The 15,096-nt window shown below is 35.0% G+C and overlaps 2 protein-coding genes across 2 annotated transcripts in view; one reads left to right on the top strand and one right to left on the bottom strand.

Annotated features, from left to right (window-relative positions):
• Window positions 1-6,061: 6,061 nt before the first annotated feature.
• Window positions 6,062-15,096, top strand: part of LOC136028725 (maternal B9.15 protein-like) — a 28,513-nt gene continuing 19,478 nt past the window's right edge. Inside the window, exon 1 of the mRNA XM_065706596.1 lies at window positions 6,062-6,131. The gene's annotated coding sequence lies outside the window, so the exon portion shown is untranslated. The remainder of the gene's footprint in view (window positions 6,132-15,096) is intronic.
• On the bottom strand, window positions 10,666-11,379 carry LOC136028662 (uncharacterized). The gene has a single exon (XM_065706487.1). The coding sequence runs from the start codon at window positions 11,377-11,379 to the stop codon at window positions 10,666-10,668; it is 714 nt and encodes a 237-aa protein (XP_065562559.1).

The following is a 15,096-nucleotide window of genomic DNA, read 5'->3' as shown; positions in this document are numbered from 1 at the left end:
ATTTCATCTAGGATGCTTAAATCATCCGCATAATCTAAGTCCAAGAAAATTTTACTTGTCTGCTTGAACCCATGTTCTCCCATTGTCTTTGTTGTGCTTCTTAAAACGAAGTTCATCTAAATGATCCATATAACCGTGGATAGAACACATTCCTGCCTGACTCCAGATATAATACGGAACCAGCTACTTACAATATTTCGTACCTTATCTGCAGCAGTGCTATTCTTGTATATAGCATTAATCACTTTAATTTATTTGTTTCTTATACTCCACAAAAATAAGACCTCGACCAAAGACCTCAACCTGTCAGCCGAATCAAACGCTGAATCAGGCACTTCTCAATTATCAATCTAACAGTGAAAATTTGCCCAATGTTCGGTTAAGCTTATTGTAATCGTTTTTTTTTCATAATTCTTAACATAGCATAAAATGAAAAAAATTAAATAATTGCATTACTGAACGCAGGGTAACCTCAAGTTAGGTTAAGCTTATTGCAATTATTTTTGTTATTTCTATGTCATCTTCACATAGGATTTGGACAAAATCCTTTAAGGATTTAAAAAAAATAATTGCAATAAGCTTAACCGATCGGGAGTTGATACATCCTCTACCCTATCTAGAGCCGCACTGTTCTTTTCCTAAAACTTTGTCTACAGAATTTCTAAGTCAAAAAAGTGTCATCATACTAATTAATTTACTGCTTATAGATACCAGGCTCGTACCTTTACAATCACCAATTTTGTTCTTATCACCTTTCTTATGAAGTGGTTTAATTGCGGTTTTCCTAATATTTTAGGCACTTCCCCCCCCCCTTTTCAAAATTGTTTTATTACTGTCACTTATTCTTCTCCATGAAACAAATTATCCTTCATATTTACTGTGTCACAAAATTTGTTATTCTCGTCTATATCTGTTCCTGTAGCTCTACTCCAGTTTAGCATATTCTCAAAATATTCGGCCCATCTTTCTTTATCATTAATTGTGGTCGTGCTCTTATTTTTAACCAGGAAAAATCCAAGTTGAATATTCCCTCTCAATTTATTAACATGCCAGCATAAATTATACTATTATGCCGTCTAACTACATTTACCAGATCTTCGACAATTTTATCCATTGTCTCCACTTCACACCTCCTTAGTTTCTATTGTGATCTTTTCTTCGCTTTCTTTACATTCCCTTTATTTTCATACGATCTATCACCTAAACATCACATCCTAAACAACACTTCCTTATTCATCATGAGCCCTACTTCCTTGTTTAAGAGCCCCACTCCTACTGCATTAGTAAATCAATTATAAATCACCTAACTTCATGTTTCCTACAAAGAGATTTGAGTTTTGGAAACTCCTAATAAGTCCAGTGTGAAGTGTCTGAATTTGTCAATCAAAATGTCAATATAATAAAAATTTTTTAATGTTGTACAATTCCTAGTTGCAATTTTCATTTTCTTTAGATAATTGAAATTCTTTTGGCCTCAGAAAAAGCAATGGTCCCAGAACCAGTGCATATTGGGGATTAACAAATTTTCTCAAGTCTACACAGAAGCGCTTAAGCTTACATAGAACCTGACAGCAAGAAGTCCCCGGGGCCGGTACCGAACCTGTGCTGAAAACCGGTGCACCACCGCCACAAATCCTTTGGTGCACCCGCGCGCTGCTGAATATTTCTAGTACCGAATTGAATGAATGAATGAATGAATGTTCTAGTTGGGCTCTAAATCTCTTTAGCTAGATATCAAAATCTCTCTCTTTCTCTCTCTCTCTTCATTCTTCGGTGACTGTTCGCTATTATTTCATTTGAGGAGTCACGAAAACAGTAGTTCACGAAGACAGGTTTCTGAATAGTTCATATTGGACCACAGCAGTGTGTGACGCGGGATGGAACAAGCGCAGCAAGGGCAATGACTACACAACCAAAGGATGTGTAGGGGTCATTATTGACACTTTCACAAAAAAAGTATTATATGTGGGAATGAAATTGTTACATTTGCCCTAGAGCTGCGAAAAGTAAAGACAGTACATAAGATCCCACTATGGGAAACTATAAAAAACGGATCTCGTATCAAAGGCCTACTACAGGGATTCAAGACTTCAGCTAAAAGTAAACCATAAATACTATAGCCAAATTCAAGGCCAACTAGAGATCACTAACCAAGAGCAATGTCATCTGCTTGTCTACAATAATCAAGAAGAATGGAAAATAATAATAGTTGAACGAACAAGGCAGTACTGGACAAAGGTATTTCCAAAACTTGAGCGATTTTGGATGGATTGTTTGTTGCCTGAAATAGTTGAGTCAGGAATGGATAGGAGCCAAGAAATTAGAGATCCAGCTTATGTCACAATGGCCATATATCTAAAAAAAGCGGTAATTTCTAGTCGTAATGAAAAACGAGCATCGAATTCTGAAGAAGCAAGCCGCAAAAACAGAAAATTGACCAAGATTTGTCAGAAACCGAATATGTTTCATTGATTAATTTTTCGGAATCCGATAATGAGCAAAGGATAGCTCTTTTTGTAGCATAGGAAAATTAACGGATTTAGGGACCTTCACCTTACCACATTCCGTCGTAGGAAATGCAGTTTTCTAAACGTCGCTTTCTGCTATTTAAGTTTGGTGATATCCCTGTATAAGATCTAGGGAGGTAAAAATTATATCCTTATATGAGATAGAATCAATGATTTCATACATTCTAGGCAGAAGAAACTTGTCACTAATAACTTGTTTGTTTAGGCCCTACAATCCACAACTAGCCTAAGACTATTATTTTTCTTTGGAGCTAGGATTATAAACATAGAATAGTGGTTTACGCTTGCAGATATGATATAATTGTTTTCCATTTCTTGAACCTTGTTTATTAACCAGTTTTTGTGCCTATAAGAAATACGGTAAGGCTATTTTGCTACTGGAAGCCCGATAGTTTGGATAGAGTGTTCGTAAAGTTGTATTAAACAAATATCTCCTTCAAATATGCCAAAAAAAAATACGTCCTTAAATTCCCGCAATAATTCCCACAATTTTTGCTTTAGTGCTGTGTCGTTGACGTGACTCGGGTTAAATTTTTTCCAAAAATTGGGTTTTGTTTAGAGGGTCTTTCGTTTGGAGCGTTAATATTGTTTATAAAATTTCTTCTGGAAGTTTTCCATTAGTTAAAGGAAAAATACTAAACTAAAAACAAGTAAAACCACCGCCAATATTAATAAATACAATGGGAAAGAAGCTATTAGAGTTATTTCAATGAGAACATCAAAGCAACTGAGGAAAAAACTGCAAAAATTAAAACTAAGTTAACTTGTTGCAAAATAATTCTCTTGTTAGCTATTATTGAAGAAACTCTTTTTGGTCCAGTAAGTAATCTAGGCCCCTGTAATTATGTGGAAATCTTAATTCCCTTATTGACTAATGGTTCATTTTTGAAAAGACAATCATAAAATGGTTCAATGTATAAATTTCTCGTGTCCCTATTTATCGAAAGATTAGCAATAATATTTTTTTGATTTCTATAGCCTCCCTCACTCAGTGATAAAAATCCCTATCATTAGAAACAGCTTTGGCCTCATTAAATTGTATTGAAAGTACGTATGTTCAGCTAGAGCCAAAACAAAAGTTTCAGGAAGCTTACTCAATTTTAGGGTTTCTTCATTGAGTTGCGATGCTCTACAAATCTTTCAAGAAATTGCTGGTAAGTTTTACCACTATAAGACTTTCTGCAAGAATAAGGAATTTTATACACCCCACTAAATAAATCTCCCCGGGTTATATCCCGACAAAGACAAAGAAATGAAATTTTAAGACACATTTAATTCTGAACACATTGTTATGTTTAAGGCGTCTGTTGTTTATTATTTGTATTAATGAATTTAATCGGGTAACTATTCCAGAATAAAATATCTTTCAAATACAACAATTCAGAATCTAAAAACTCATGGGAACAAATCCTGTAAGATCTATCCACCAGTGAAAGCACAACCCCTAATAACTCAAATAGCATCTTTTCCCTAAGTGGGTCAGTTGCTACAATTGTATTTGTTAATATTGGTGGGGGTTTTATTTATTTTTAGTTTATTGTTTTTTTTTCTTTTTATCTTTGTTTCTTTTCTGCTGTGGACGTCTAGGTTGTATACAAGAGAAATATACATATTGTTTTAGTCTTTCATCTGTTGTCTCTACTGGCTGTAGTCTCGTTTGTTGTCTTTTCATTAAGTTTTACCTCTCTTTGTTGTATTTTTGTCATGGCAAGCCAGTTCAGCTTAGAAATTCTCATTCGTCAATTTTACGGGCAACAATTAGCCGCTTCTGTCAATTATTATTTTGCTTTGGTTAAAAAAACATGCAAATTTATTGAATCAACAAATTTTCTTAAAAAAATTGCAAGAAAGAATCAATGATTCCTCAGTCATGGGGAGGCCTCTACTGAAAAGATGACCCAGTAGCCTCTTGTCGTAAATTTTGGTGTTGCTTTTTTCTACAAAAAACTTCCTCTAAAAATGCTTATAAAATCTCTTTTTTTTTGTTTTTCATTAAATAATTTTAATATTGTCTAACATAAAAATTATTTGTTAAGTTCTTTTGCTGAAGTCCTTAACCTCAGTACTTAATCGTCAACACATAAAAATGTCCATAGGGGCTTAAAAATAAAGCGTCTCCTCCCTACCTTACCGTGTTTTTCCAAATCTTAATTAAACTTGCATTCCCCCCTCTTCCTTCCTCTCGTTAAAAATCCCTGAATTTATGTCTTGATAGATCAACCCGTTCCCAAGATGTTACAAATGTACCATTTTGATAATTTGGCTATGTATAATGGTTTTACTTGGCCATGATGATAAGCTATACATAAACAATTAGTCCCATAAGAGTTTTCAAGGCAAAAATACTTTAGTGAGTCGGAACCAACATTTTTAATTCTCCTTCCCAAGGTAAATTTTGAAGTTTCCTTTTCCAAATCTCCTTTCTTTTTCTTTCACTTATATTCCCTATGTTATTCCAAAAATATTGTAAATACTTTGTATTGGTTACCTTAAAGATTCATATCGGTCCTTTGAACTATTTCATATGTTCTATAGGTGAGGTATCATGACGGTTTAGATACACATAGTGTCTCATATGCCCCCTTACCCATGATATATATCAGCATCCACTTGCTTCTCACCTTTTCCTAAGCCCTCCCTGAAAGTTTAACGTGATGCCCAAGCTATTCCCAAGATCCCAAACCGTTCTCAAAGATATTGCAAATATACAATTCCAATGACCTATATATAAACTTTGTCTTTTTATCAACCCCTTCCCCCTTAGTGAAAGTTTGAGGTCCACTTAGACCTGTCTTTAAACTCTTAGAGCCCTGCCGTTGGTCTATACACTTGTAAACATTCCCTCTAAATTTAACTTAAGATATCTAGCCATTCCAGGAATGCTGTGCAAACGATAATATGACAATCTGTATGCACGTAAAGCCTTTGATTTACTTAGGAATTCCCCTCAATATTCCCTGTAATTTTACACCACATACCATTACCTATTCCTGAGATATACAGCTTTGACAATCTGGATGGAAATAGTGTTTTCATTTAGATCCAATATGCTCCTTAAAAATTCTCAAAAGTTTTAACTGAATGCCTTTAGATGTTCCTAAGATATTGCAGATGCATTTTTTTACAGTTGTTAATTTGCATAATTGTTCCAAAGCCTTTGGGGTCATCTTCATTCCAGGAGGTATGCTCATTGAACCTTTTGATTATTTTTAGCAAAGTTACCTCAAAATTAGCATTTGTCTTTGGAGAATATGGAGAGGGGTAACAAAAATGTGTAAGAAGTTGTATTTTAGGTTTCACTCACTATTAGATTGAGTCGAATTCAAGATTATAGAAAAATTTATCCATTTTTAAAGAATTGTTTTTGGATTATTACATTGCGTTTTTTGGCTATTAGTTTTTCCATCCCATAGAGCTTGAGCTTCTTCCTTTTGGATTGAAAGATCGATTTCATCAAGCTAGAGTAATACAATTGTCGATCGCACCTTGACGGAATAAAGGGCTGATCATTCCACACAAAAACGCACTTTATCATCTGACGAAAACGGTTAGAAGTTTCTAACAATTCACACATTGGATAGCCTAAAAAAAAAAGTCAATTTGGTATGCTTTAGCTTATTATTCTTCTTATTTTCGTAAATTTGCCTATTTTCAGCTGTAGTAGATCCATGTTAAGTACAAGTAACCAGCTTTCTATTTGAAGCCTTTGTTCTTGGCTAAGCAATTCTAGAAATCATTTTCATAGGCCTTTAATCTAGAATTTTACCATTTTTTACTGTAGTCTAGTCTGTACTTGCTTTACAGCCTTGTTTGATGAACCTTTGTTGACTATATTTATTGAGACAATCTTTATGATGAAACAATCCACTTTCTAGGTAGGCTAACATTGTAGCGTATAGTCAAATAGATATTCTTTAGGGATTTGACTGTTAAAGTATTGGTTAAATGTATCACAGCTCATATAATTGACATACCAATAAAGTGAACATATCATTTGATGCTTTAAGAGCTCAAAAAGTGCTTATATCTGAATTTGCAATAGAAGTGATTATTATATTCATAAAGAGCATAAAAAGGCATCAAGTAGTATGTTCACTTTGTTGGTAAGTAAATTATATGAACTGTGACACATTTACCAAGTGTTGATTAGCTTTCCAGTTAGTGAGTATATTACACTACAGCTCTGATGAGTTGCAGCAAGTATTTTAAGCCTCATACTACTAGGCTACTAACAGCCACCTACAGCACTAAGCTGCCTGAGGCCAACACAGCTATGGATACTCCTCCTACATCCCAGTCTAGTCAAAGCCTCCCTCTTTATAGTCTCCTAGGGAGTCCCATTACCCTCAAATCTTTCTTTATGACATCCTTCCACTACAACCAGGGATGATCTGCTTTCTATTTAGCCCTAGATGGTTTGCTAAAAAGTACAATTCTCACCAATCTCTCATCCTTCATCTATAGAATATGGCCTAGTAATCTCAACCTTTCTTTCTTTATTGTCTTAGAAAACAAGATTGAACTACACTTTTCATTCAGCCTACTGTTTAAAATAGCCTACAGCCAGTCAGTCAGGTACCCAAAACAATATGTAGGCAAATTTATGTGGGAAACATCTAGCAAGTATTCCTCAATTTTGTAGTGCCTATATCTCAGAACCATACTTGACCACAGTCATCACTATAGCTTCCAATATTATAATCTTGGTTTGCAGACTTCACCTTAAGATTATCTTAAATCTTACCTGTCAGAATTAAGATGATCCTTTAGTTGCCAGTCAGTAAAATACAATTAAATGTTCAAATAGGGATAAGCCCCAATTTTGTTTGCAATTAGAAGACTTTGCCACCTTAATTGTAAATATATTTTACATTTAGGCAAGATTAAAGAAGGAAATTTACATATCAAGACTTCTCTGAAAAAGTCAAATGAATGACCCAGAATTTAATTATTTTGTGAATGATCTGGAAGTTAAGAATTTTGTTCTGTATAAATATGTTAGTTTTAAAGTGTATACTTTAGTAATTCTGCTGATGATGATTGCTTTATATGTGATTAAAATATCTAGAGTGTTTTTTACCTGCTTTCACTGTCTAAATAAATGTCTAAATCCCCATTTGAATGTTTGTTTGTTTGTCATAGAAAGGCTGTGTGGTCTGGATATAGGATACATAATTTAAGGTGTTATGTCAAAACAGTCAGTAAAGGTAGTTTGCTGACTAGTCAGGTGATTCTGAAGATAATTGCTACAACTGATGATTTGAATGACTCAATACTGGCAGAGGAGACTATATCCTTGTCTAAAAAGCTTCATAGACTCACCACCTGATTAGCAACACAATTTGCTATGAAGCCTTGAGTTGACACACTTCTTGAAAAGTTTTTTTTTTTATCATGTCCTTTTGTTCTTGAAGAAATATCCAGTTGAAAGATGTTTAGGAAAAACTAACCTTTTTATTCTTCTTTATTCTTATTCTTTATTACACCCACCATCTTTACTAATATTACTACCTAGGTAAGTGCAGCTGTCCACTTGATCAATCTTCTTGTTACCCAACATCACCTTTTCATCTTTGCTTATTCTTAGTGCCTTAGTCTTCTTAACATCAACTTTCAAACCTATTCTTGCACCCTGAACTCACAAAATCTCTGAAAGCTCATTCATTTTTCCAACACTGTTATCTAGGATTTTTATGTCATCAGCATAATCTAAATACAAGAGGCTTCTACTTTCCCATTTGATTCCACATTCTTCAATTGCCTTTATTATGCTCCTTAAGACAAAGTCCATTAAAATGATCCACATAAATGAGGATACAGCATTAGACTTTACAGTCCTTACTGGTGGTGCTGATCTCTGTTTCTTGGCCCTTCAGCCAGGAAGTGCAATGGGGGGTTGGGAAGTGCAATGGGATTCAACATAACCCTGCTTAATTCCTGATCTAACACAAAACCAGCTCCTAACAAATAAAAGATCTAAAGACAAACTGGCTAGCCATGATAAAAACAAAGAAATGAATATAAATATTACAGGGAGGGGAGGAGGAGGTTTTTTTAAATGTGGAATGTGAATATTGGGGGGATTTATTTTATGGGTGGCTATATTACAGGGTGCCTATTGTGGAAGGGGATTATTGCAGGGGTACACTATTGATAATATTGAATATTTCTGACAGGAGAATCATATTAGAGGTGAATGGGTCTTATTATGCTACCTTTATTGCATAGATTCCCTATTGAGCATTCCTAGAGGCTGCAAGAATAATACCTAATATCCAGATACATAAGCAAAAACAATGTAGTGAACAATAACTTTATTTCAGTACTTACATACAATTTGTCTGATAAATGCACTTTAATAGGTTGAGTATTCAGACAAGCATAAATTCAGGTTAAGAGATAATTCTACCCTGCTTCAAAATCCTTGAAAAGCTGAAACCTGACTGTCTTAAAGCTAAAACTTGACTAAGCATCTAAAGCCTTCTGTCTTGTATATATATTCTGCCCTTGTGCATTGTTTGACCTCCCTCTGAAAGGATATCACAACTCTACAATATCATAGGTATTTTCATCTTGATAAGATGTTGTCCTCTTATGGAATTGGCAGGACATATATTTGAATATATTCAAATTTGTGCAGTTGACATTTGCTTTAAGTCACAACTTTGTTCTTTTCATCATGATAAGATGTCATTTTCTTATGGAGTACATTTAAGTGTATGCAAGTCATGACTTAAGTCACAAAAAGTTGGTTGATTCAAGAAGGCTAGTTTTTACCATGCTTGTTGGCTAATGTATTGAATACTTCAAGGAAGAATGTTTTTTTCACTATTTCAAAATTGGTTTGCAAAAATAACAATTTTCAAAACCTTGGATTTTATGAGGGGAATTATAGGGCTGTATGTCACATAAAGATGACAAATGGGTCTAAATCAAAATGAAGAAAACAAAAAATCAAATGGATATTTCACCCATATACAACAAGGCATCTTCAGCATACAAAAAAAAAACTAAAAAATTCTAACATAAAATATAACACACAATTATATGCATATAAAATTGGCAGCCACCTTCATGAAACCAAAAAGTAACTTTTGCTCTTTCAAAAAGGAAGCTGCAAATTTTTATTTAAGTAGGCTAATTGTATATTATATATTTTATGTTAGTTTTGTATATATTTTTAGTTTTTTTTTCTATGCTGAGTTTGCCATGTTGTATACAGGCAAAACTTTCATTTGATTTTTTGTTCTATTGGTTTTTATTTACTGGCCATAGATCTGTTTGTCATCTTCAGATTCATTTCTTTGTTTTTGCCAGCTACTAACTTTATTTCCTACCTTAACTCCAGTAATATTATTCTTTTATTTAGTACTGATCACTTTAGTGTAATTGTATGGTATACCGTACAAAGATAAGACCTCTGCTAAAGCTATTCTATCAGCTGAATCAAGTGCTTGCTCATAATCTATAAAATTTAGGACTAAAAGTGTTGTGAAAATTTGGTTGACACACCCTTTACCTTCCCTAAGACCACACTGTTCTTCTGTTAAAACTTTATTTACAACATCTCTAAGTCCAAAAAAGCTCCATTCATAATTCTTGGACTTTGACAATTCTCAAAATGGATGATTGATGGTGGATAGGTTTGGAATGTATCTGGCTAGATAGCTGTACATGCAGAGTAACACCTGTAGCTGTGATCCTGGTGCTGGCATGTTTGTAATCGCCTTCCTTTTCTGTGGGTCTGCTTTGATTCCTTTGGTGGTGAGTAAGTGCCCAAAGTAGGGGATACTTTCTGCATCAAAAATGCACTTTTCTTGGTTGAACCTGACACCTTTTTCTCTGGCGTGCTGCAAGACCATTCTTAGCTTAGCATCATGGTCTTCTTCATCCTTTACTCTTCCAGCAATGTCATCAATGATAAGACCTATATCCAAGCCTTCAAAACTTCCCTTTATTTTCATTTGGAACTTGTCCTGTGCTGACGTGATTCCAAATGGGTATCATTTCCGTCTGTACCTGCCAAAGCATGTACTGAATGTGGTTAAGAGTGATGACTCTTCATCTAGTTCCATGGAACAATACCCATTTCTTTAATCTAGCTTGAAGAATCTGTTGGTTCATGAACATTTGGATGCTACATGGTCCAACAATGGCATTGTACCCACTTTTTAAGATCTACAGGGTCTAAGCATATTGTGTGGGATTCATTTGGCTCATGGACTACTGCTATTGAGTTTACCCATTTGGTGGGCCTTGATGTTTTCTCAATAATGCCCATTGACTCCAGGCAGTCTAATTCCTCCTTGAGTTTTTCTTGATGGGCAAAGAGGACCCTTTTTGGCAGTTGTAATGTGGGCACTGCACCTTCTTGCAGGTGGATCTTGCACTTCCCTGGAAGTTTTCCTACTCCTTCATAAACGTCTTTGTATTTGTCCAGCATTTTGGTTGTTTCATTTCTCATCATGGGAGCTGAGCTGTTGTGGGTTAAGTTGAGAATAAATTTGATCAGTTTCATGTCTTGACTTGTCTTCCTCCTCAGGATAGGCTTGTAATCACTATTCACCACATAGAATAAATGTATCTGGTTCTCCCAATCTTTGTAGCTGATTTGCAGCTGTATGATGCTCATGACTTCCAGTTTCTCTCCTGTGTTGCTTCTAAGCACACCTCTGCTTGGTTGAAGTTGTGGTTTAGGAACCATGCACCTGTAATCACTGGTTGGGAGCACATTTGCTTTAGCTCTTGGGTCAATCTTAAAGACCAAGTTAAGATTATGGTCCACAATTCTGATAATGGCATTGAGTCCATCTAGATGTTGTGTTTGAAGACTGTTCACAGTGTTTATCATTAATTTGCTTGCATTGGCTCCTGCTTCTTGTTGACTGATCTCATATGTCACTTTGCTTTTGCACAATTTGGCAAAGTGGTTCAATTTTTTGCACTTTGAGCAAGTTTTTTCCCCTGGCTGGGCATTTGTGATTTCTTGAGTAGTTTGGTGCTCCACAGAAGTAGCAATCTTGGTTGTTGAGATTTTGCTTTAGAGTGTCTATGTCTTGTTTCAATACTGGTGACAGATGGTGTTTGGCTGCTGATATCTGTGCTTGGGTTTCCTGCACTGATTCAATGGCACAGCAAATGTCTGTGGCTCTGGCAAGAGTCAATTCTCTGCCCTCACTCAACAATTTTTCTTGGGTTCTGCTGTTTTTATTCCAAAAACCAGTCTATCTTGAATCATGTCGTCACTGCTGCTGCCAAATTCAAAATCTTTCATGGTCAATTTGAGTTCAGTCATATAATGTTTAATGTTTTCATTTCCTTGGTCTCACTTGTGGAAGGTAAATTATGCCACTATTGGGTTTGAGATGGGTTCAACATGGGCTCCAAATTTATCAAGGCAGATAGCTGTCTTGTTTGTCTCTTGTGCTGTTAGTACCCATGTACTGAAGATATCTCTCCTTTTTTCTTCTCCAACCCATATCATGAAGTAAGAGAACTTGATGGCTTTAAATTTTCCTTCCAGCAGTCCTAAGAACATTAGCTCACAATGTTGTCTGAACCTTGTCCAGGCTGATTTGAGGCTGGGTGATGACCAAGCAATGTATGGGTGTGGTGTTCAGTTCAATTTAATGGTATATTGAAACCCAGGCACCTATAACAAAAAGGCAAGCATGTAACATAACATTGTAATAAACACAGATACAAGCACACATGGCAGGATTCTTCATATACTAATTACTTCATTACCACACTCACTCTTATCAGCTTAATTGTAGAAAGGTTTTTATAGAGTCTTAATAAAGTTGCTAGGATAGATACTTTATTCAAAAATTATATTAATAATCTTCAATAAATTACTTTTAATCCCATAAGCACCATATTTGACAAACTTAGCTACCAAACTATCAGCACCTGGGGCTTTTTTGTTAGTCCTTTTAGTACTGTCACTTATTCTTCCTCTTGAGATATCTCTTCATTCAATACCAAAATGTCACAAACTTTTTCATTCTCCCCTATGTCTTTTCCTGTAGTTATATCATGGTTTAGTACATTCTCAAAATGTTCTACATATCTCTCTTGAATTCTATCCTTATCATTCATTGTGACCCTTTTCCTATCTTTAACTGTGACAAGTCCAGATTGACTCTCCTCTCTCAATTTATTATTGTGCCAGTACAATATTTTACCATTATGCTGTTTGGCTGCATCTTCTAGATCTTTAGCAATATTATCTATGGTCTGCGCTTTACCAATCCTTAGTTCAAGTTTTACCATCCTCTTACTTTTGTGATTCAAAAAACTATTTGTATTTCTAACTACAAGCTATACTAATCTATGTTTGTTACTTTTCTGCAAATTTTGTGTATATTTTATGTATAAAAATAAATTAAAATAAAAAAATAAAATTTCATGTATAAAAATAGTTTTTGATCACAATAAAGCTGTAAAAACATAAGTTTGTGCTGCTAAAGTGTCCACAGCTTTTGGAACTCTGCCACTGGTAGCTTTGGAACTTTTTGTACACCTGGAACTGCATCACCTTCTACAACCTTCAAATGGGTACCAATAGCCATTAGTTTTGTCTTCAGCTGGTGATGACAGATTTTATCAAATGTTTTGGCAAAAGTTAAAAGAATCGTCTCAATTGGAGCATTGAGATCTAGCAGCTTAATAGTCATAAGTATCTATGAGATCTGTCTCAACTAAGTACCCAGATCTAAAGCCAAGTTGGCTTTCTGTGAGCAGTTTGGTGTCAAATAAACGTTTTGTAGTTCAATTTGTAAAAGAATTTTACCAACTATTGAGGTCGAGGTAATGCCAATGGGTCAGTAATTGATGACATTATCCTACTTCTATTCTTGTAGACTGGCATAATATTGGCATTTTGCCAACCTTGAGGAAATGCTTTGATATCCAGAGACTTTTAGAATATGTTAAAAGAGGGGCAAGCTCCAAATGAGCCTCTTTTAAGGTCCAGGGATGAACTCCATCAGGGTCAACAGACTTACTTGGATTCAACTTTTTTAGCCACATTTCTACATCCAGGGCTTTGATGGTGATAATTTGCATAGGTTTCTTAATATTGTAATCCAGCATTTATAGTAAGGGAGCATTATCTGGAGGTATGAAAACTGACTTGAATTGCTTATTCAGGGCTTCAGCTGTATCTCCAGAATTGGTTATACTATTCTTATTAACTGAGAGTTCTGTTACTGAATGTCTACTGGGCTTTCTGATTGAGACATATTTCCAAAACTTTTGGATTGGTTTTTGATGCTGATGCTAATGACTCCTCATACTTGCTTGTAGCATCTCTTGTAAGGTGCTGGACTTTATTTCACATCAGTCTAAAATTGTCATAACTTGCCTGGGTTGGAACGTCTGTGCACCTTCTCCAGAGTTTCTTTTTCTTTTGGATTGCTGGCCTGATTGTCTTGATCTTTGTTTGCAGTTGGTTGTTGTACATTTTGATGTTGTCTGCATGAGCACCCTTTTCATATCAAGCTAAGCTTCCTCTATATTTTTTTTTTCAACAAAGTACCAATCCTGGTTAGCTATATCTTGCCTGACCTTATTGTCATGCACTTTTTGGTTGTAAAAGGAGCAACTAGTTTTCTATTATTGACACCTTCCCAACCTAAACAAGACTTAGTAACTATCTTATTCATCTTGAGCCCTATTCCCTGCCTATGCACCCCATCCTTCCTACCTGAATAAATGAATTCTGTATCACCTTAGTTCATGCTTCCTATCCATGGGATATGAGTTTCTGAAACTCCTAACTTTTTAATATTGTAACATTCTAAGTTGCAATTTTCATAATATTTAGATCCTTGAAATTACTATGGCTCAGGAAAAGCAACAGTCCCAAATACAAGTGCAGGACAGGACCAACATATCTATTTGAGTCTACATGAAGCACTTAGCTGGCTTAGAACTGGATTGCAATAAGTCCCTGGGGCCTTCACAATGAAAGGAGGCTGTGCAATCCTGGGTCCATCTTGGTCACAATATGATTTCCCACACTTTGCAGTCAATACTCTTCATCAACAAGAGCCAAATCCTGCACAAGCAATATCAAACATATTATCTTCAACTCATCATATATTTATACCTACAAATATTGTAGTATCATAGAGATAAGATAAGAGATAAGATAAGATAATATTTATTTGCAAAAGACTATGACAAGCTCTAAAGAGCCGAATTCGCTTTATATGTCACTAAAAGCAAGAAGAAAAAAAAATCAAAATAGTACATTAAGTCAAACACTTAAAATTAAAAGGAATTAAAAAAGCAAAATCATCAAAGATAAAGGGCAAATCAGTAAACTTAACAATTAAATTACAAAAACGTTGCAGTAAATAAAAAAGAATAAAAACGGCAATAGAGGAAAAGGGGAATTTGGCAATTACATAATCACGAATTATTATTAAGGTGTTCCAGAATAAAGGGTATAAAACTTTTGCGAAACCTTTCTGTAACAGCATGGATTGGAGAGTAAGTTGGGATTGCTAAGGAGGCTGACCGGGGGAGTCAGAGTCTAATGGGATTGTGAAAATCAGGG

This window comes from Artemia franciscana, chromosome 7 (genome assembly GCF_032884065.1).
Source record: "Artemia franciscana chromosome 7, ASM3288406v1, whole genome shotgun sequence".
In the NCBI taxonomy this organism is placed as follows: Eukaryota; Metazoa; Arthropoda; class Branchiopoda; order Anostraca; family Artemiidae; genus Artemia; species Artemia franciscana.
The sequence above is the reverse complement of the archived record's forward strand: the minus strand, read 5'-3'. Positions and strand labels throughout refer to the sequence as shown.